This window comes from Gobius niger, assembly GCF_951799975.1.
Source record: "Gobius niger genome assembly, chromosome: 20".
Classification (NCBI taxonomy): Eukaryota; Metazoa; Chordata; class Actinopteri; order Gobiiformes; family Gobiidae; genus Gobius; species Gobius niger.
In genome coordinates, this window is record NC_136871.1 from 25651989 (window position 1) to 25676276 (window position 24288).

At 40.1% G+C, this 24288-nt stretch overlaps 1 protein-coding gene across 1 annotated transcript; it reads right to left on the reverse strand.

Moving 5' to 3' along the window:
- Window positions 1-2336: 2336 nt before the first annotated feature.
- On the reverse strand, window positions 2337-17710 carry LOC306979815 (LIM domain and actin-binding protein 1-like). The gene is made up of 11 exons (XM_079578941.1): window positions 17637-17710; window positions 13714-13834; window positions 13275-13320; window positions 9300-9548; window positions 9075-9227; window positions 7846-7897; window positions 7687-7757; window positions 5705-5789; window positions 5483-5514; window positions 5279-5409; window positions 2337-3776 (listed from the first exon to the last, which is right to left on the reverse strand). The coding sequence occupies exons 2-11, from the start codon at window positions 13821-13823 to the stop codon at window positions 2873-2875; spliced, it is 1833 nt and encodes a 610-aa protein (XP_079435067.1). The 5' UTR covers window positions 13824-13834; window positions 17637-17710; the 3' UTR covers window positions 2337-2872.
- Between the last annotated feature and the right edge of the window lie 6578 nt (window positions 17711-24288).

Consider the following 24288-nt stretch of genomic DNA (forward strand, 5'->3'; position numbering starts at 1 on the left):
TATTAAGCTTTGGCATCTTTGACATGTGCACAGACCTATAGTGGAGTCTATCGTCTAGTTCAGGGGTGTCCAAACTTTTTTCATGGGGGACCACATATTGGAGCGTACACGGGGTAAAGGGCCATGGGTCGGTGGTTAGTTCCACGAAACCTTCGAGTAGCAGAGGTTTAAATTGTGCCTCATGCCTTTATTTAAGCTTAAAACCTTCATGCCAGCTCTGTCTCACAATAAAATGTTAGTTGTTAGGTTAGAATTGTGTAGAATTATTACATATTAAATAAAAAGGACCATCTCTGATGATGTGAACCGATTCAGCAAGCAGCCTGAGGGCCACCAAAAATTGGTCTGAGGGCCACATTTGGCCCGCGGGCCGCACTTTGGACACCCCTGGTCTAGTTGGATGGAGCATTTACCAAAATGGACCACAAAGTCTCCAGTTTTTCCCTTTTTGAACGTTTGAGGTTTACATGGTTGTCTCCTTGGCACTTCTAGACATTTCTACTGATGGTCAGCAGTTAAATAGATAGAGCACAGGACACGTAGATACATATAAAAGCCACGATGTCCGTGTGATATGAGTATTTTTGTTGCTATGGTGATATTGCATTGACTTTGCGATGTATTGTGCAGCCCTGTTGAGCCTCAAACACGGACTTCACCTTTAAAACCGATACAGAATCATGGCTTTCTAGATTTTAGCCTAAAAAACTAAAAAAAAAAAAACGCTGTATAGATTTCACTGCACTCTTGAAGCCAAAAAGCGCTTGCCTTAAAATGCACGTGCGCTCGAGATAGGACTAGTAACGGTGTTTTACTGACACCTGCTGGTCTGTCACAGTACTGCGCCTCACTGTGTCCATGTTTGTCCATCATTCTCTGACTGTAATTGCAGGGTCATTCCAAAGCCCTCATGAAGGAAGTTCTTTTTAGAGTCTGTCATTTTGTCTTACGCAATGTTTTATTTTAGCTTCTACAATCGGCACCACACGGGGTGAAACACTAACTTCTAAAAGACATGGGAAGAAGTCTGTGTTGGTGAATGAAGCCATAGCCTGCTGCTCTCAGGAATGTTTGAAAATCTAAACTTCATCATTTTGATTTTGAAATGTTTTTTTGCTGCAAAATGGTTCATACCTGTCAGACAGCTGTAATCTTAATTTGCAACACAATCTACAAGACTGTTATCAGAGGTGGAAAGTGCCCTAATGCTAAACTTCCACCTACGATTGCGTACATTCATCAATTTTTGTTTATCTGACGATGCCAAATCCTACACCAATCTTTTAATTTCACCTCATTTCCAAAAAGCTGCTTACAATCATGTTTACACACTGTGATTTGAAATGGATGCTGGAGAAAGGGAGTTTGGGTGTTTTGCCCAGAGCAATAATGTCTGTGTAATGGTTGTATTGAACTAATAAAAGAAGTGCCTATTTTTGTTTTCTGTGTTCATGATGAGAAGGGAATGAATGCTGTCCTTTCAAAATAATGTTTAAATGTCCAAATTAAACACATCTCTGACTTGCATATGAACGACTTGGGCTCAAACTAAACAATGGGGGACTTAAGACTCAGCTACAACAATAGATAAACAAACAAAGGGCTTTTTTTCTTTTTAATAAGAATGTTTATTTTTTCCAGTTATGTGTCCAATATAAAGTTATACAAAATGTTGATTGTACAGCAATGCAAAGACGGCGCAGTTTAGCATGCTGCGGCAAGATAAGGATATGAAATGGCCTCAACAAAAACCTAAAACTTAAAACAAATCTTCAAGGCTTTACAAATGCTCCATTACTCTTTTTTTTTTTTTTTTACAACACCAGGAGTCACATTTGAGCTCAGACTATCAGGGCACTGCTGGTGGTAAACCTTGAACCTAATTCTGTGGTTTAGACAAAACGTAGACCCGAGAAAGACCTGGTTTTGACTTGATGAGGAACAGGAAATTTCAAGGTTGATCTCAGAAGGAACAAAAACAAAATGGTGAAGTGTGCTGCTGTATTTCTAAGACATCATGATGTTTCTCATCACAGTATTGAACATGTGTCCCCATAAAAAGAGGTTATAATGGCTTTATCATAGCAACAAAAGTGAACAAAAACAGAATTTTGCAAAGAAATCTTTAAGAACTTAATTTAATAAGCCTACTTTCAAGGCCTGATTGAAACGTACAAAAGCTATTATATTTAGAACAATATAAAAATGTATATATTAGCAAATAAAGGCATTATCCCAGGCATTAACGCAACAATATACAACCAAAAATAAGTTGACAGTTAGGCCCACATTTATGCATACCCTGGTTTGCATAATGGTGAAGTAAAGACAAGACCAGTCCATTAAGGCGAGTAGGTTCCTGAGCCATGGTCCATCTGCATTTTTAAATACTTAAAATCATTTTAATAACCAATTTTGGATGGATCTAACTGCAAACGTTTATAATTGTTGATGGAAACCTCTATTCCAACAAGAAAATCACTCAGCACAAAAAAAACAACAACTCCTCACGTAAATTTGATTTTTACATCACATTTGATTGGGAGTGAAATCCATTCTGTAGTTACCGAACACAAGTGTGAGAACTCCTGCAGTGAGATATCCAGACCTGCTGACATCAATAAAATTGGTCCGAAATATAATGTGCATTTTCATCATAAAAACATTGGAATGTGGTGACAAAGGTTATGCTGCTGATTACTCAGTTATGGCAAATGGGCAATTTCTTTTTTTTAAATGTACAAAAAACAGCTACGTCTTCATTGCAGATTTGACTATGGATTTTCTGCCAGAAATACAACGACAAACCGAAAAGTCACTCAAAATCCGTCCCAGGTTTGAATCATTTTGGGCTTCATTTTGTGCGTTCTGACTAAACCATATCATCATCATCATACTCTTCTTCGTAGTATCTGTTCCTCTTGATAATGTCCTCCGCGCTCAGCTCCGGTTCATCCTCGGGGCTGGACTGGATATCCGGCTGCACTTTGGGCTCCACTTTGGGCTCCTCTTTGGGCTCCTCTTTGGGCTCCTCTTTGGGACTTTTTTGCACCACATATCTCTCTTTTAGAGGAGCAAGCGTCTCCTCTTCGTTCTTCTCTACCTTTGCTTCTTCTTTCTCCTCAAATGACTGCCTCTCCTCCAGCGACGTCCTCCACTCCTGCAGAGTTTTGAGCGGTCTCCTCGGCTCCCGCTGCCGTACGCTGACCGGCGCGCTCGGTTTTGCCAAAAGCGTGAACGGGCGGCTGCGCTCTTTCAGTGACGAGCTTCTTCTCAAGCTTTTCAACTCGGCCCTGTCTGTGCTCTGGAATTCTGATGCTGGCTCGTCCTCTGGCGGCCATTTTTTAAATCTCCTTGCGGATGTCGTGCCCCCTTCCTTCGCTGGGCTCAAGGGAGCGCCGTTTTGCCCTTCCTCGGCAGGGGGTGGCCAGGCGGCATGCAGGCGGCGGCTCGGGGCTGGCTTTTCTGTTGATTTCTCTTTCCTTTCCTTTTGTTTTTCCAAAAGTTGAGCCAAATCGGTGACTTTTGCCACTGGGGTGTCTTCCACAGTTGGCTCGGGCTCTGAGGCAGCAGTAGGGAGGGTTTCTGATGGTTTCGGGACGTCCGGTTGAATTGGTGATGTCGCTTTCTCCTCCTCTCCGTCGACTCTGGGCTCCCAGCGCTCCTTGTGGGGCCGGAGTCCAAAGCCCTCGTCGTAGTTGCCTTTGGCCTTGAAGAGCTGGTTGAAGTGAGGTTTGCAGTAGACGTTACCATGAAGTGAGGCGTAGTTCCCCAGACTGTGGACACAATGGTAAGTTACAGAATTATGTATAAATTAGACAAAACTGTGATATTCGATAACTGTCTTGAATTTTGCAATAATGATATCATTGCAAAATGTAACTAAACCATTTCAATAAAGAAAATACTAAATGATGACCAAACCCCAAATTAAAACTGACCTTTTGTGCATTTTAAGCTAAAACTCATTTTTATTTTGGCAGGGTGACCAGATTTTCCATATTAAAAAATGGGACACAGTGGGAATTTGTGGTGAGAGCTAAACTTAGATTTTTCCCCAAGGTTGAACGGTAAATGTGTTTGTAAAAGTGTATTGTCGGTTAAATGGACCATAGACTTTTGAGCTTTTTCATTGGTTCATTTGCCATGGACACTTCCTTTGATGCACACAAGACCAACATTCCCAAAGATTCAAGTAAAAAAACACTGCTTTTGGAATGGTAGTGGTGAAAAACTGAGAAAAACAATGGTTTTGGAGAAATCCAATGGGACATGGCTTCAAAACTAGAACTGTCTGGTCACCCTAAATTTAGGCTGTGTGAGCAAAAAATGTGAGAGTCATTGATTTTGCGATATATTGTGGCTTTTTGCAATATGGATAGTCAACCTAACAAAAACAATACTTTGGGGATGAATTGTGCAGCCCTAGTTTAAACCAAACTGTTATCAGACAATAGAACCACAAATTGCCACCACCGGGTGCTGCCTTAAAGAATGTCCATTATTGTGTCTATTAAAGTTACTACAATTACTATCAAATGCCAACAATACATTACCATAGTTGTTGAGTTGCAAAAATGTTTGTAATAAAATATGCTCAATATGGTCATTTTATGTGTCTGGAAAAAAAGGCTTTGTTCAAGGAATGTTTTTGGCTAACTTCCTGTTGGCCAATATACTACTTCCTGTCCACATTTATCATGATATATATTGGAAAAAATAAGGCTTAAAAAAAACAGAAGAAAATGTAAACAAACATAAAGCCGAGGGTGTTTCATAAAAATTAGTTCAGGTGGTGCAATTTCTTCATTTGTTAGATTTGAGCTGGTAACTGATAACTCCTACGTCCAAATTGGAAAATTGCCTTGAAACACTGCTTGAACTGGTAGTTATAACATGAAACCTTTGAGATGAGTGGTTTGAATTCATATAGAGATGAAGACAGCTATGGTGGAAAAGTGTAGCTAATGATAAAACTGCATCACTGATGTGAACGCTGCTTTTGGTCACAGCCTTCAATATAATGTTATTAGCCGTAGCATTAGCCGTTTTGTTTACATACAAGTTTATTCAGCTGTAACGCTCTGAAGTTGTAAGTCGTTGTGAGTTTTGTTGTGAGTGACGGACCTTTTCCCTCTTGTGTTTTAAAAATATAAATCATGTTCAGGAACACAATGTGAAGCACCTGCTTTTAAGTAAGTAAGTGCTTTATTGTCATTGTACAAGTGTACAGCGGAATAGTGTTGAGGTGGCAGTCCTGAGCTCTCGTGTGGCCCACCTGAGCTTGGTGCTGCAGTGCAGGCACCTGAAGCAGCTTTTGTGGTAAACCTGCTGCTCCACGGCCAGTCTCTCCAGAGGGTACACCGTCTTCACGCAGGCATAACAGGTATCCCTTCCCGCAGCTTTGAACTGCACAGGCACATGGACACGTAATGAACACATGCATCAGAGTTATTAAGGAGATTAGTTTAGTTTGACTCACTTTGACGGGCTTAGGAGCTTCACTCAGTTCACCTGCAACACACAAATCCCATCTTAACTCATAAAGAAAAAAGCTTTGCTCCATGGTTGTGTGCGTTTTGAGCACTGTTCAGCCTTTGTAGCGCTTCCACTTTTCCTTCTACTTGAATCAGCGGTTACTGCTTTGAAACTCAAATAGTTTCCAGGGTGTTTCTTGCAGTAAAAGTTTAAAACCTTTTCTCACCGTTGACCTTCTCTCCGTTACATTCTGTGGAAACCACGTGCTTCAAAGCAGATGTTTTTGGAGCCGGCGTTTCTGTGGACGTGCCCTGTTTAAAAACACAGAGGAAAGGGCAAATCAACATTACATAAAGTCACAGTGAGCAAGTTTCTATTATAGGGAAAAAGACAGGAAGGAAGCAATTAAAAGCGAATGAGGTTGAACAATGAGGCTGAGGTCATGCATGAGCTTTAGTCCTGTATATGAACATACATCAACTGGTCACAATGCGAAATCCAGACAAACTCATGACGCATTGACGACAGGTCCCTCCTTTTCAGTCAGTCCTGGTTGTGATGGTTCTGGACATTCATTAGAGCCCACTAAATGCTAAATGACTATACGGAAAGGTAGAATTTCACATTGAAACAAACCAGGGCTGGTGATCTGAACATGATGAGGCGTCAAGAGAAGTGGGTCTTGATGAGAGAGCTAAGCAGGAGCCCGATGATGCCTGAGCTCCTCAGAGCCCACGCATGGAAAAGGTCACATTTGTCGACATCACGGCAGCATTGTGCCGTTGTGGCGTTTTGATAATATAATATATATAATAGTATGGTTTGAGGCACTGAACAAACTTCTTTGATCTGAATAAAGCATATTACACACACATCTTAAAGGAATAAGCCACCGTTTTTCCATACTGAGATATGTTCTTAACCTGAGCTTAGACGAGTTGATGCGTACCTGTCTAGTCTTAAGCGTGCACTCAATCACGCAAATGACCAAAGATGTTGTTAGCATTTAGCCTCTCCTCCTCTCCTCTATGGGACCAAATGTCGTAATAACACCGTAGGAGCACTTCCACACAGTGTTAATTTTGACAACACATGTTATTTTAGTTTTAGTCTTAGTCTTTTGACTAAAATGTAATTTAATTTTAGTCGAGATTTAGTCAAAAAACCCTTTTCTATTTTAGTCTAGTTTTAGTCGACTAAAATTGCAAGTAAATTTAGTCGACTAAATTTAAGACTAATTTAGTCGACTTTGCATGTAAAATATTCATTATAATCATATTTAATGAAGGTCCTCGACTTCATGGAGCTGCTTCCACGTGAATTAAGCTCAGAGCTGATCATTTGGCAGAAGATTTAAATGATATGAGGCTCTTTCAGATGGACAATATAAGTTTGGATGATTTTAGTCTCTACTTTTCATTTTTATTTAGTCTTATTTTTGTCGACTAAAATATCTGGACATTTTAGTCATAGTCATAGTCTCATGAGAAACTTTTGATTTAGTTTTAGTCCAATTTTAGTCGTCAAAAATATCACTTTGACTAAAATTAAGACTAAATATTTTAGTCGACGAAATTAACACTGCTTCCACATCCGGGCAGAAAAGTCAAAGTGCTCCTAATGTGTTACTACGCCTTATAATATAGTACCCCTTTTATCCACTATTATTTAAATAGGGGAAACGTGGAAGAGCTAAATGCTAACAACATCTTTGGTCTTTTTGCATGACTGAGCGCATGCGTAAAGGCCAGACAGGTACACATCAACTCGTATAAGCTCAGGTAAAGAATATATCTCAGTATGGAAAAACGGTGGCCTGTTGCTTTAAATGATAAAAGCCTACTCTTGTCAGAAATGCCATAATACTAAAACACTACAGTGATGTTTGCCCATGTGTAACTTTGTGGGCTCTTGGGACCCCAGGCCTTGCTCAGTTTTCTTACCCAGGCCCTCCTTCCCTGTCGTCTCATTTTGTTCAGATCACCAGTTCTTAGTTGTTTCAGTTTTATCTCAATGCACAGTTAGTGTTCATAGAGAGGCTGAAACTTTCCAAATCAGGACTAATCAAGTGTAATTTACCACAAGTGGACTCTAATGACGCTCCGGAACCTTCACAACCATGACTGACAAAGACGGAAGATGTGTAGTGTCTAAATTCAGTTCATTTTCCTTTGATAATTTTGCAACACAGCTCTAGTTCTGACTCACAGTGTGTTTCGGGGCTTGTTTGGACGCCGCAGCCTGGTACTTGGCCATCTTCTCCCTCAGCTTGGTGTCTCCTGCTCAGATGAAGAACATAGAACACAGCTTCAGAACATATTCACACTCGCTGGGACAAACATGATCGCCATTGAAACGTTTTTTTACCGCTGTGGTTCATGTCATCCGAGGAAGTGCTGCGCAGAGTTGTTCTTCCAGTCTGAAAAGTAATGACAAGAATTTAATATAATGACTGCTCACTGTCGAGAGCTTCAGTACCAGAGAGTAGGGAGACCTTTTTGAAGGACAGTGCATTGTGTGAGAGGCAGCAGGTCAGATTCTATAACTATTGCTTTATTTTATAGCTGATTTGCCATTTTACAACTTTCTTCTTGTGCAACTGTGAGCAACACTTTACCGATAAATAGACAGTTGTTAGCTACATAGGGAAGTGCCAGTTTCACTTCTGCCAACACTTACAGCAAAAAGGCTATTTGAATAGTAACGCAAGATATTTCGTTGTATGTTAAGGAAGGTTTGCTGTTGCCGGGGGGTTGTGAGATGGGTGTAATGAACAAACCAGACTCAGCATCCTGTGGAGAGCTGTGGTGAAGTGTTTAAGGTGGAACTGGCGTCCACTGCATCCATACAGCTCTGTGGGAACATTTACATCTATGGGAGGGCTGTTTGAACTTGACAAAAGACTGGAATTTCGAGATGTGACGTCAGGTGCTTTGAAAAAACCTGCTAAAACATTCTCACGTTGCACATATCCAGGAAAAAATGTACAGTTTGCGAACAACCTTCTGCAAACAAGAAAATAGCCCATTTCCATGGAGTCTTAGAATGTAGAAAGAATCTAATCTAATCTTGAAGTAAATAGACAGGAATATGTACTTCTCTGCATTGGAGGACAAAAAGGAGCTTGAACTGCAGTGTTTTTTTGTTAATCATTCAAATTTCCTATCTATCTGTACGGGCTAAAGGCAGGATAAAGCCCAAAAGGTAAATGAACAAAGCGCTGGGTTGAACTGTGAGAGCCCTGGGTCAAGTATGTTCCTGCATTCCTGAGTTATGAAGCTGAAGAGCAGAGACTGTTGTTTTAGGCTCCAAGACAAAAAAGAGCTGACACAGGAGGCAGCGCTGCAATATGCAAAAGTACTATACTATTGCATATAGGTTGAAATAATGACAGGAAATTCAGATAGAGACGTCTGACTGTCCAAAGAGATCTGATAAAGAAAATAATGGAAAGTGTCACTCAACAAATAATACCTCACAACTCACAAACAGGCTACAACTTGCAACACTATCGGTTTCTTTGGTTGTGATGTAAAGGCAAGCGTTCGAAATCCTGCCACGAAATCCATTTCAAAAGGTTTCCACCCGGCACTGACCTTGACCACCGACTCCTCTCCTCTCTCAAACTTCATCTTGAGGTTGTTGAGGGGCACTCGGGGCTTCTCGTAGGCGGCGCAGGGGCTGGTGGGGACCTGATCGTCAGGCTTGTCCTCGCTGATCGTCCTCTTGATCCGCTCCATTGACAGTTTCTGGGCAAAATAATGCAGTGATGAATAGGGCTGAACACAATAGGACACTAAGACAGTTTTTTTTCCACCCACCTCTGGTCTGTGGTCCTTGCTTGGTTTGGATTCAGCTGCGGAGAAGTGGTTCTGCTGGGGGATGGCGGCGGCGGGCTGGTCCTCCTTTGGACTGGGCAGGTCCGGGGTCTTGGGCGAAGGGGGGTTTTCGGGGATCGAAGCCGGTCTGACCACCGCCGGAGCCTTGGTGCCGGTGGTGCCTGCCTGCTCCCAGCGCTTCTTCAGAGCACTGAGGCTGCCGGAGCGGAGAGGGGCTGTGCCATCGAAGGACTGTAAGAAAAAATGAAGATGAGGTTACAACGAGGTATGGACATAAACACCCAGTAGTGTTTTTTAAACTGTTTTAATGCCCTTATTTAGACTTTTGAGTGGATGTAGAACTTCGGTAAACATCTAGCATCGACATGACCTCAGAGCATGAACTTTAATTAGCCATGTGCTCGGGAGTCGTCATATTTTTACAGCCTTCGTTATTCACACGTCATGATGATCGGATAGGTATCTGCACAACTTTTGGTTCAGTCAGAAATTTAAACCAAGCTTGAGTTTTTTTTTAACTTATTTTACTAATTATTTTACTATTAAAGAAAAAAAAAATCAGGGACAGGGCCTTTAATTTGTCAAAAACAATTCTTAACTGTTTTGTCCGGAGGGTCTAACGCAGAGCTCGAAGGCTCGGCTGAAGGCAAACACTTAGCCATAGCTGAGCGTTTCAGAACATCTCATCTTTCGGGATAATTAGATGAAGCCAACAGCTGTTCGAGCAGATCCAGGAAGTACATGCTTTAACTGCAGCTGCAAAAGGCTGGACATGGAGATGGGCTTAACAGAGACGCATTCTTCTCAACCGCTACCACCTCACCAACACTGGAGAAAATACTAAAATCCTTGGAGCATATTGAGATCAAGACGAGACAGACAGGAGTGCAAACTGGTGTCAATGTACTAGACGCTGCAGGCAGTTCCTTCATGCAGAAAAGAGGAAAAACTAGTTGTAAAAGAGATGCTGGAAAGGGCAATAAATCAAAAGTGATGAAGATCGACTAACGGGTCGTCTCTGTGACCTATAAAATGCGGTGTATTCAAGGATTATCATAACATACAATCTTCTGAGAAAAAAGAAATAATAAAATTTGCACAGGGATTAGTGTCAAATAAATCATTGTTGGCTTCAGGCTTTCAAAGAAAATGCAATATTTACCAAGTATTGAAGAAAAAGTCCAGCTCAATTCCAGTAATTAGACAATAAACAGTCATTGGGAAGGAATAAAGCTTAAGAGCAGAACGGAGTCGCTTCGAGTTCGTTTAGTCCGTGGTTTTGGACGCTGGTAAATGCTCAGTGTGTTAGAGTCTCCTTTAGAAGAGCAGTGTGTCCACCACTGACTGCGGCTTTTCACCAAAGTCCCAACCAACCAGGAAACCAGGGCAGGAAACTATAAAGTCAGGCACATTAACTCTTTGCTCACTGTCCCACTTCTGAGTTTTGCAACATACTAACATTAAAAATGAAGCTAACTGGTAAGACCCACGTATTTTCTTCTTTTATAGGATGCTAATGTTTATAATTCAACGTAGGATAGAAACTTTTCTACATTTGGGACTAGTACAATGCACAGGTTACTGTGGCTAGATTTAAAATGGCAAAATATGGACACGTATTCTTGGTTGGGTCCAAAGACAGTAAATTAAGAATAGACAAAGTGAGGGTGGCTTCCCCATTCAGCATGGGCTAACTCTAGATCCATCATGCTAGCACTTTGGCTGGGCTTTTGGAGCCAGGGCGAAAATGGAAAAATAAATAGGATCATGTTGCGCGTGTTATAACAAAGTTGTGGAGATATAACAAGCCTGTGTGTTCAATAATGACTTAAATAAATAAAACACTTTAAATGGGAAGTCCATTAGAACCTGCCCCATTTCCTTAAATCTTCAGGAAGAAGGAGGCTTTAATTAGTCCACTCTTAATTTACAGTCTATGGTACAGTCTAAGAAAACTGCATTGACTTCTCTAATAGATTAAGATATTCAAAACACAATCCATAAAAAGGCCACTTTCTCATTAAATTTCATTATATCGCCTAGATTAGACTTTTTTTTCAGACGCTCTGGAGACCCCAAGAATGACTGCTGTCAGTCTTTCTCAGTTGCCTGTGGTGTATCCATGTGTATTGTACGTCAGCGAAGCATGTGTCCGCCACATGGAGCCAATGCAGACGGACAGATGGTCGTCTGCTCAGAGACACTTCAGGACACAGAGCGCTACACGTGGATACTCACCAACAACTACTGCCATATTTATTCATCTTTTTCTACCACCTTAGACACACAGCACTGCTCTTCCTCATGGTTTGCTTTCATTTGGAAACACTTGGGCAGATACTCATTATTAATCAATTGTCTGTTATAGTTAGCTGCACCACACTGTTCTAGACAATTGTTCAAGCTGTCGAGGAGAGGAACAACTTGAACTCTTCACAGGGTTTGAAAAACAAGTTAATTGCTCTGTGCGCCCGCAGAAGCAATCCTATGGGAGACCTATAGTCTAGAACAGTTATCGCATACTTTTAATGGTCATTCATAGCACAACAACAACAACTTCTGCTGCATTTCCTGAGGACTCGTTCTCTATATACAATATGCTTTATTCCACACCAACTAGCTCCCTTACCTTGCATTTCTTCATGACGGTAGAAAATATCAGTTTAGATTTAATCCAAGGTTTTTCTGTGCGCCATTGAGACAAACAGACAGACTGGCTAATTTGCAGACACGAGCAGCGACATGGGATTATCTTGGAGTAGGATTAACCGCCCATCGTAACAAAGTGCTCAAAGGAAGGCAGGGCAGAACGAGACTTTAGCCCACGCCGTGTTTGTTTGGTGGTAAAGGTGTGGCAGGCCATTTCAGTTGTGACAAATGAATAAGCGGTTAATTACACAAGAAGGAACAGAGCACTAATTGGAGAAAGGAGGAAGTTATATGCACTTTTTTAACTTACTCAAAAAAGGTTGTGTTTAAATGTTGAACAGGAAGAGAAGGAAATTAAATTGAAACTGTTAGCCATGGCTCCAGTTTGGTTCAATCCAAATTCATCATGTGCATGATTTTTTTGGGGGCACGTTTGACAACTTTTAGACTCTAAGACTTTTAGGAGTTTACACAATATTTTCACAAACTTTTATAAAATACAATGACAAAAAAGGTTGCAACAAAATAAAGAGTAAGGTGCATGACGTGGAATGCAGGGGTAGACCGTCTGTTATCAGAACAGCTAGACCAGAGTAAAAAGCTTTAATGGAATAGGCCACCGTTTTCTATTTAAATACAGTTATGTGAAACGTTACACGATCCAAGTTGAGTTACACAAAATTAAATGTGGATTTTTTAATTTTCTAAGCGGACAAAAAGGGACACTATATTGTGAGCGTAACGACACCTGGAGTATTTCTACATATTACTGTGCGGACGTCGAAGTACTCCAGGTGTTAGTATGCTTGGTAGCTTCTAACTTCAGCCTAGTTTGGGGCTATACGTTTGCTGGGAGCGGCTCAATGCAAACAACATTTGCGTGACTGAGTGCACGCACAAAGACCAGACAGTACATATCTCAGTATGTAAAAAATGGTGGCCTATTCCTTTAAATTTCAAAACTAATGCCTATAAACACAGAGCAGACAGATAGATAGATAGGTAGATAAATCAGTATTTGAGAACATACACTACACTGGGGCTGTGACGTCTTTTTTTTCCAGAAATTGCAGAGGAGCTTTAACAATGGAGCAACACAAACGGCTTTGAAAATCTTTCCTGTGACTTGGTTTCAAAAAGTATCTCCCAAAATGCCGGCTTTGAAAGGGTTTATGTATGATGCCTGAGTTTGACAAGAATGTTTGTCTTGTCTCCGTGTAGATGGGACCTTAATGACAGGCAAACAAACCTGTCTTAATTACAAGTTAGTAAATTCTAAACCCAAAACTGAGTCGGTCAGATACTTACTGCTTTCTTCTTGTCTGTGCTTGCCTCCTCTGCTGCTTTCTGATACCTGTAAAAGACAAAACAGTGACCTCTAGTGGCACCATAACAAAGAAATATACATACATGGTTAAAACAGGTGATGTGAAAGAATGTATGAGGAAACATTTTATTAAATAAATGACTATAGTGGTAGATGAAACTGGTTTGTCAAACTTAGAATAAGTGAGTTTCAGGTTCCAGTGGGTAAACTAGTGTGTTTGATCTAATCTCCAGAGCAGCCAGTCAGGAGCAGGGACTTTTCCATTGATGGAATGATGATTTGGCTGGATGATTTGCATACTAGGGAAGAAACAAGAAAACCCCACCCAGAAACATGGAGAACATGCAAACTCCACAAAGAAAGACCTGTGACATTCTTGTCTTGTGACACTGACTACAAGGAGAATTGTTGAAGACTTACTTGGAGAAGCGCTCGGCGATGGCACTGCTCTTCCCTTTCAGGGACAGCTCTTTGGCTGTGACCCTCAGGGACTGTGTGGCCCACGAGCGTCGAAATCCACCACTCTCCATTGCACAGCACACTGAGGAGAGAAAGGATAACTTTAATACAGAAAGATCTCCCTCAACTACCCATATAAGCATTATTTCAAACAGGAGAAAGTCTTTATGTATCTGCCTGCCATCTAAACCACTCAGACCTCCTCCGCCTCTTAATGTATGTGATGTATGTTTTAATATAAAGCTTCAGTTCCCAGCACAAATTTTAAATAACTTCCGAGGCACGACCACTTGAGAAAAAACGTAAACCGGAACTGATGATGCAAAATCACAAACTTTTTCCAGAGCATGCAGAGATTTGCTGACTGATAGAAAGCTACAGTAGCTGGTTTTAAACAGCTCTGTGAGTTTGTGAGTTTTATTACCCAGATAACTGAAGCAACGCAATTTCACACGTGTGACCATTAGCCTTTTGCTTATGGCCACTTTGTAGAGTAGGCAATATTTTTGTGTTGCCATAGGAACATTCTCTTCCTGTTTAACAACCATGTCCTCATTGTCCCCGCTCTTATTTACTGGTATGGTTTGTGGTTGCTATATTTACTTACTAAGATAGAATATGATATGATACGTGCTTCCTTAAAACAAAGCAACGTTCATTTCGGTGAAAGAGAAAAATTCTGGTCTTCGCTCACAACATACGCATCAGGTTTGCATATCTGAAGCCCCCCATCACCTCCCGAGCTTGTCGCGGCTGTTTCACCCGAGATGCATCACAAAAATGTAACAGGCAAACAGGCATTTACGCAGACAGGTCTCGGGTTGGGGGGGTAAGCGTGTTCGAACTTGTGCTTCGACTTTGTGCCGCTTCACTGAGAGATGAAGAAATAACAGGCAAACAACTGACGTAAATTGTCAGAGTGTGAGAGCATCATTGTTCAGAGATTTACTCTAGGCGACTGTTGAGAGACGGTGAGAAAGGAAAAGGAGGGATATTATGACAAATCCCTGTTTCAAACGCTGACACAACCTGCAAACTCATGACCAAGTGCGGCCCAATTGGTCATAGTCACTGGAACAGAGCAGCGCACACCAAGACAGTGGTGGAAGAGAATTTGAGTATGTAGAGGACATTTTGCCTCCATCTTCAAAGGCTTCTTCTCCTTCTTCTCGCTCTCACGGTCAGGTGTGAGACATACATGACAATTTCCTTAATCCTCGCATTTGACATTTGAATACTTTATAGATTCTTGGAGTTGTGGTTGCCTTCATTTCAGCGTGATTGAGAATGGCTGAATATCACTCCATCACTCTCAAACTATGTTCCCTCTTCCATGTTTCTGAAGTCTTTAAAATACAAGTTCTGATCGTGTTAGCATTCAAAATATCCGCTCTATACAAATGAGCCCCTTTGGCAAGTTGGCAAGTGTTGTGCCCGTCATAGATGCTGAAAACCGTATTTTCATTTGTTATTTCCTATGACACACGTAGAACCAGGCCATGAGTCAATGTAAATGCAGACATTGCTTTATCTAATCACTGACTGAATCACTCTGATGCATAGAGACCAGCCCAGCTGCTATCACTGCTTCATTCGGGTGCAGTCATTACATCATCGTGCGTATAACACTGACTGACACCTAGTGATAAGACTTTGGACCCTAGTATTACAACATAGTGTTTTTAGTCTGTGAATGTACCAACATGCACGTACAAGCAACCCTCAAGTGGCCAACACGTTATTGTATTGTCATCATATTAAAACTCACTGAGGACTTTTAACTCACACAACTTACAATATCACCCTTTAAGACTGCTATGAACAGCAAATTGCCAAACAGACTTGCTAGAATATCTTTTATATTGTTATACTATGCATATCATTCAGGACTTTGAACTCAAAAAGTAATTCCAAATTGTCTTTTTGATCTTTTATGTATTATAGAACAACAGGCAAGAACAACTTAAAACCTGTGTTCAAAATTAGGCAACACAATTGAAAGAAAAGAGCAATTTGCAAAAATATAGTGATCAGATTTGGTCTATACCAGTGGTTCTCAACTCAAAAGTGGGTCGCGGAACCATTTTCAGCAGGTTCTTTAGCCAGGCCCGGGGTGCAAGGGTGCATTGCAACTTTAAAATGTTTGCACTCTCAGCTTTAGTGGCATCTGAATGTCAAATTTTAATGTTGAGAATCTCTCGTTGCACTTTTTTGAAACTCGAATGCACCCTCAGGCTCTGGAGCCGGCATCGTTCCGAGACTTATTTGTGTAATGTTTATCTACAGAGAAATCACCAGTCAGTTTAAATGACTGACCTGGAGTTGCTGTTATATCATGATTGTAGCTCTCTAAGTTTACTCAATGCCTCAATCAACATAAAGCTGAAGGAAAAATACAGTATTTTAACAGATAAATTGTAGAATGTTCTACGCATTGGAATGAATATTTTCATTTGGGTCACGGTTTGTCATTCTACGGTGATGGTGAGTCCCATTGCCATACCAGCTGAGAGTTGGTCTTTGAGCTAAATGCAAATCACTTAAGAGTTTGAAAGAGTATTTTGGCCAAGCGCTTTTATGTGCAAGAATTAAGGACATTTTAAATGAGAATTGACACTCAAAACAACACAAGAAAAAATCATCAATAAATGAAACTGTTATAAAAGAGACTTAAGGCAGCTCCCAATATGAACAGCAACACTGCAGAATAGTACATCCCTCCAGTCCAGACACTATGTAACTATGTAACCTGTGTTTTGATATAGGTAATATTAGGCATGCCCAAATAGCTACTTCAGCATAGAACCAAAACAAGAACCATACACCTTGCAACATTGAGCACTGAGCAACAGCATTTCTTGGTGACACTATAGGAGACCCAAACGTGCAAGTGCAGAGGTGATTGAGCGTTCGAATAAAGGTCATGCAAGGAGCATGTCACCAGTCCATGCAGCTTACTTTGCATATTCTCAAGACAGTCAAAAAGACACATAGGCTGAAGGACAGAGAGAAACTGTTGAATAAAGTCGTGCACAATAAAAACCCATACAGTCAATGAGCAATGAGATGTTATTGACTTTCTCAAGCACAGTAAATGTCTTTAATTAAAAAAGGGTGGGGTCAAAAAGCAAGCTGACCAAGTCACTCTTTACACATCAACAGCCCTTGTTGTGTTTTAAAGTTTGTACAGTGTCAAAAAGACATCAGAAACACCTGGATCATCACTTTGAACTTTTAGTTTCAATTTAAAACTACACAGGAAGCAAAGGTGCAAGGGAATATCAGCTGACCATAAGAGACTATAAGTATGTAAGTCTAAGCATTCACTGTATGAGATTGAATAGGCTAATCTTAAACAGGTTTGTGACAATTTCTCAACCCACAATATTGACTCTCCGGCAGGTCAATAGGTTTTGAGAAGCACAGTGGGGCTGCATTGTCCAGCATTGTGATCTACTGTAGCCGAACAGCTTGATGACTAATTCTGTATAGAATCATTTCAAGGTGGAGGCTATAAGGAGTCAAAGAACAGGCTATTCGAATATCGTAATCCCTCAAGTATCTTCAAAGAAATGTAATTACAGGTGTGAAACTCGGGGACACTTTGAAGGCTGCGGGTGGGGAGGAGACGGCGATGTTTTTCACCTGTTTGTTCAAGTTTGAAGAACTTGTAGGAAAAAGAAGAACGCTAGGACAAACTGATCTTGCTAGCACGACGTCGCTCTACTTGAAGTCTGTTAAACGCACGTGCACTTTAGAGCGCTAAAATTGCGGCATTACGCACAAGAGCCGTCACAACGTAACACGAAGCTTTTGGGAGCAGGTCCGCGGACATTTACGTCGCTGTTCGGTAAAAAATTCCCGAGTTTCAGCCGGAGTCTTACCTGCACGTACTTCCGCGGAGTGGGAGCTGGAGCGAAACCTGCGGGACACCTGACACTGGGCTCGGAGCGTCAGTCCCGGTGCGTACGGAGGGGAGCCAGTGATTGGACAGGCCTGGTCACCTGGCGAGCGTCAGCCAATCAGCGGGCGAGTTACTCTGCCTTACCTGTCCACTGCCAAGTGCCAGCCCCTGAGCCCTATTAACTAATGTGTAATGACAAAATAATGCAACATGTCTGGTGCGATGTGAGAAATACAAAAGACAGATAGAAAACAAGTCAAATACTTCTCACTTTCTTCACAGATACAATACTTTTTATGCAGGCTATTCTTCTTCTTTTTGTTTTTGTTTTTAATCCAAGCATATAGCCCAGATAGCAAAAGGACATTGTTTCAACATTGAAATAGTGTTATGCCCTGTGATTGAATAGATGTTGAAAAATGACGTTGAACTGCGATTGAAAGCGCTCGATATGATAGATGTTGAAAACAACGTTGATTTTTGATCTTTTCTGACATGGAATCAATGTCATGCAAATAACATCGATTAGGAGTTGAATAGATGTCGAAATTCAAACGTTTTTTAAACATGGATTCAACATTGATTAAACTATTGAAATATACCTATATTCAACCCTTTTTAAATTATATTTTGATTATTGGAGCTACTTACCGCGGAGCTACTACCTGAATCAGCCCAGCATTCACCGCGGTCAACACGTAGGGTCATTTCCACAGGCAAAACCAGTCCAATCTATGAATTTGAGGCATACAATCTACTCCCTCCTGTTTGTGTACATTATGCATCCACATAGTACTCAAAATCACCACTTTATCGAAGTTTACCACGGTATAACATTACGAAACTTTACAGCGCATGCCCCATTTAAATTGTTAGTTTGGTGCCACGACAGCGCCTCCTGTCGTCCAAGACAGATATCACAGCGCAAGTTTACAGCATGTGCAATTTACTAGACAAAGCCCGAAACTTTTTCAGCCTTTGCTTCCATAAATAAATATAGTATGACCCACAACCAGAAGATGAAGAATGTGCGGTAAATTAAATCAAACAAACAAAAAGCATTTGGAGCAGGAGAGCATGAGACATGGAGAACGGGCAGGAGATCGAGTTTGTGACCAAATAACACCAGATAAAATGATACACTCATTACTTAATATTCATTTTTCTAAAAGGTGATCTATTGGGGTAGGTTAAAGTATAAAACAGTCGTCTCCACAGCATTGAGTAAAGAATGTTTGATTTTTGTGCATTGTTGACAAGATAACCATCATAATGAAGGCTATATCCAGGTAATTGTAGTGTGGCTGTAAACATGTAACAGTTGTTGCAATCAATAATATTCAGTCATAAATTTGAATGGAAAAGAATAACTTTATTCCTTTTGCAGCAAAACATGTTAATCTATAAAACATTTTTTATAGTATTAATTATAACAATCCAAAAATATATAATCCAAGTGTTCAGACACAAAAGTGCAAATTACAGTTGATAAAATGGCAAAATATGGACTATAGGAACAGTGGGTAAAAGTAAGTTTGTGTTTAGTTCCACTGGGAAACAGCATCAGATGAAAATGGGAGAAGGTCGAGCAGATGCAGATGTTGATTACCTTTTGATAAGTTATTTGGTTCCTGGGAGCTTTTCCCAGCAGCTGCACCTACACAAAAAAAAAGGTAGTATTTAGTAATCATGGTTGATGGGGAAACCATAATAAAATAATTGGAGCAACTAAACCATTAGGAATCATTTTATTTATGTATTTTTCCGTGTTACTGTCTCTTTTCTGAACCAGGTTAGCCCCACGAAAGTAGTGATTCACCCATTAAACCGTCGGAAAAGTTATAGTCTTAACTAAAGGCAAATGTATTATTTGTGTAGAACAGTTCATTCACAAGTCAAAGTGCTTCACAATCCTACAGTTAGCCTACAAAAATGACCAACTGAATCCAAACGAAACCAACGGCAACATTGTGGGGGCAGATCAAACAGATTTATTGGCTTACTATTGGTATTATTAAAGGTAAATTCATTATGGGATCGTAAATTAATCATTAATCATGTCTTATGTTTCTGGGATGCGAGGAACATGTAAGCTTTCTTTAGTGGCAAACAGTTACATGCTAGTAACGTTAGCTTGGCATACACATCAGCTTATGATAAACAAATGACAAATAAATAGCCTATAGCGTACACAGTGGCCATTTAGTTTACTTTAAACAACCAAGATGACAATTAAAGTTTAAAAATGTCTGAGCATTTACCAGGTTTGTCTTTCTCCGTCTCCTCTGTGTCTGCCGAGATGCGAAAATGTGAGAAGAAGCCAGGAGAGCGCTCGGGAAATTAGTTGAAATTTCCCGGGCTTTTCACCCCATACGTTGAAACAACATTGATTCATATATTTCAATAACCGAAAATAAAATGAATTCTCAATATTGATTCAACGTTACACTTTCAATGGTTGAATTTACATTAGTAAAATAGCATTGTTTCAACGTTATGCTTTCAATGGTTGAATTTACATTAGTAAAATAGCATTGTTTCAACGTTATGCTTTCAATGGTTGAATTTACATTAGTAAAATAGCATTGTTTCAACGTTATACTTTCAATGGTTGGATATATATCTGTAAAATAGTATTGATTCAACGTTATGCTTTCAATGGTTGAATATATACCTGTAGAATAGTATTGATTCAACGTTATACTTTCAATGGTTGAATTTACATTAGTAAAATAGCATTGATTCAACGTTATACTTTCAAGGGTTGAATATATATCTGTAAAACACTGTTGATTCAACATTATCTTTTAAATTATCTATTTATTACCCGTAATAAAGCATTGAATCAACATTATTTTTTCAACCTCAACCAAAAGTCAACCATCTGACCCTAAATCAATGTTGAAACAATGTCCTTTTGCTATCTGGGAGGTCATATCTTTAAGAAATGTTGCGCTACCTCAGTCATTTCAGACAAGGAAGTGACTCATTTGTGATCTTATGACAGGGAGAACTATAATAGTAGAGCGGTTAAGCATAAAAATTGTGCACTTTGTGAAGAAAGCATAAAACTTCTCCCAGTGTTATTACATATTATATGCATTAATTTCAGATGTGGAGGTAAGCTGGATTTGACCTCTGAGGGCAGCCATCTTGGATTATTCAAAATGGCCGCCGTGAAACTTATTTTCTCAATTTTTTCACTTCTAATTGACCTATAGTTTTGATCTTAGTGTCAAAACCTACATTTTGAGGGGCAATGAATCCAATGGAATCAAATTCAATAAGCTAGACCTGACCACAATGCTGTTTTACTCTTTAATAACAACTTTACTGATGTTCAACTAAGCATCATGGCACACTTTAATGCCATAAAATACAATTATAGGCAAGGCAAGGCAAATGTATTTGTACAACACATTTGTTTGTTTGTTTGTTTGTTTACTTTATTGTCCCCATAGGGAAATTTGTCCTCTGCATTTAACCCATCCTTCGATGCCGCTGGGGCGACCTGTAAGGAGCAGTGGTCGACGGCAGTGCCGCGCCCGGGGACCCGTCTCCATGATGTGGAGCCAGGCTGATGGTCAGAATCACCTGGCTGGAGGATTCACCTATTGCACATGTTTTTATTTTAGTGGTAGGGGAAACCAGAGTACCCGGAGGAAACCTACGCAGACACAGGGAGAACATGCAAACTCCACACAGAAAGGCCCGTCCTGGTGGGAATTGAACCCGGGACCTTCCAGCTGTGAAGTGGAGGCGTAACCGTGCCGTCCCATTTCGTGCACAAGGCAACACCATAAACACAATAAAAACACAATAAAACTAAATCAATACAACGCATAATAATATATATAAAAATACTAATGTGTATTTTTTGAAATTATGTATTAAAATGAGTTAAAACACAGTCAATTGCCAGAGGCAGCAGTGAATAAGTGTGTTTTCAGCTTGAACTTAAACATAGTCAGAGTTGAGGCCTGTCTCACATCACTAAGGCTGTTCCAGACCTTTGCTGCATGAACTTGAAACGCAGCCTCAGCGTGTTTAGTCCTGACTCTGGAACCACCAGGAGACCCCTCCATGAGGATCTCACAGCCCGAGATGGTTCATACGGCTGTAACATGTCAGAGATGGATTTCAGAGCTAAACCATGAAAAGACTTGTAACAAGCAGAGCTGTTTTAAAGTCTATTCTCTGAGTGACAGGAAGTCAGTGCAGAGACCGGAGCACTGGACTAATGTGGTCGTATTTCCTGTTTCTGGTCAGGACTCGAGCAGCAGCATTTTGGATAAACTGCAGTTGTCTAACAGCTCGTTTGGAAAGGCCTGTGAGCAGCCGTTACAATAGTCTAACCGGCTGGAGACAAATGCATGAATTAGTCTCTCCAAATCAGGTTTAGACACTAGTTTCTTATTTTAGCAATGTTTTGAGGTGGTAATAGGCCGCTGATGCAATGGACTTAATACGACTGTTCAAATTCAGGTCTGAGTCCATGATTACCCCGAGATTTCTAACTTGATTTTTGGTTCTAGTGAAAGAGCTTCAAGATGACCAATGACAACCTCTCTGTGTTTTTGTGGCCAAAGACGATTATCTCAGTTTTATTTGTATTTAACTGGAGAAAGTTATTTTGCATCCACACACTAATCGGTTTAATACAATGACACAGTGAAACTACAGGCCCATGTTCACCCGCGGTCAGTTAAAAAATAGATCTGAGTATCATCTGCGTAATTGTGATAGAACATATTGTTACTGGATATTAATTGACCCAATGGAAGCATGTACAGTTTGAACATGAGGGTCCCCAGATTCGACCCTTGGGAACCCCACAGGTCAGTGCCATACTGTCCGAGACACAGCTAATAATGTCGACACAGTAAGTCCTGTCTTTAAAGTAGGACACAAACCACTCGAGCCTTTCCAGGGATTCCCACCCAGGTTGTTAACCTCTCTAGTAAGATCATATGGTCCACTGTGTCAAAGGCAGCACTAAGGTCCAGCAGAACTAAAACTGTGACCGTGTCTGCATCTGTATTTAGCCTGATGTAATTAGTCATTAGAGGCTGTCTCAGTACTGTGACAGGGTCTAAAGCTCGACTGAAACACGGCAAAAACATTCCCGAGAATGACAGATTAGGTATAGACTGAAAATTATTCATTTCTGTGGCATCAAGATAAACAGATATAAACGATAAACGTTTAAGTGCAAAGTTCAGCTCAACTCCGATTGAAAGCCAACTCAAACAGATGTGTTTTTTAAAGTAAAAATACTGTAGTTAGCAGCAGCATGCTAATGCTGGCTTCAACAGTCAAGGCTGCGACAGAAACTCTGACTGAGTCACGCCTAAACTAGAGAAATAGGCTATTATTGGCAACTAGCGTTTGCATTTTAGTTTGAGAAATACTGTTACAGAATCACTGATATAACATATTTATAATGCGTTTAAGCAAAAAATCAGTGCATCACTAATTTAATAACATATACCATTAGCTTGTCCTCCTTGAAGCTCGCTAGCATATGGAGGCGGGCTCTATTGTATTGTTCATTTAAATGTTTTTGCCTCTCTTTATTGGACTGAGGATTTATAGTAAGCAATAATGCAAATTTGATCAGTGGGATTATATTTCTCCACTGAGTTAATGTCAGTTTTGGAGAAAAAAGCAATAAAGGTACTTTTTTTGTTATTATTATGTAAAAAAAATAATATATATATATATATATATATATATATATATATATATATATATATATATATATATATATATATATATATATATATATATATTTAATTATGTAATAAATAATTACTCTTGTAACTACCTGAACAACTGCTAAACGTGTGTTTTGGACCATCCCATTTGCAGCCATGTGGTACACGTTTCCATAGCAACATGGGCAAATTCTAACACTCACCAGGGGACACAGCATATTTTTGACACTGGACAATGCAAAATAATACAGCCACATGTGTTAGATATGTTAAATGCATAGAAGTACACTATTTTACACACTGTGAATATGATTTTGTTACATACAGGCTGAAAAAGTCTGCATTTTGGCATTTTGAGGTCAATGACCTCTCGGGGTCATCAGAGGTCAAATACAGCTTACCTCCACATCTAAAAATAAGCCTTATGGTATGGGCTAACTGTGAGAAAACTTTCATGCTTTCTTCATAAAAACGCACAATTGTGCATTTTTATGAAGCTTAACCGCTCTACTATAAGGAAAGACTTTCCTGTAAAGCTTGTGCAATTCATAGCCTGGAGCAAATGGCGCTGTTTATTGTTTGCATTTAATTTGCTTTGTAAATAAGATTCATGACGGCGAAGAGACAAAACATATAAAATAGACTTTGCTGAACACTGCTGTTTTTTTTACTACCACTAAACCTGCCTAAGTGCTACTTGCCTTTTATTGCTTTCCTATCAAGCAAAAAAAGCCAAACTGTAAATACGGTATGAAACAATAAAACCAAGGAAAAAGTCATTTTTATTATGCAAATTCTAGTACACGTGATTCAAATGAAATCGTAAACAAATGTAAGTGCGCTCATAAACATATCTGTATCAAACAATGATCGCAGATGGTATGTCTCCCTCTACAGGCCGAGCGTCGTCATTGC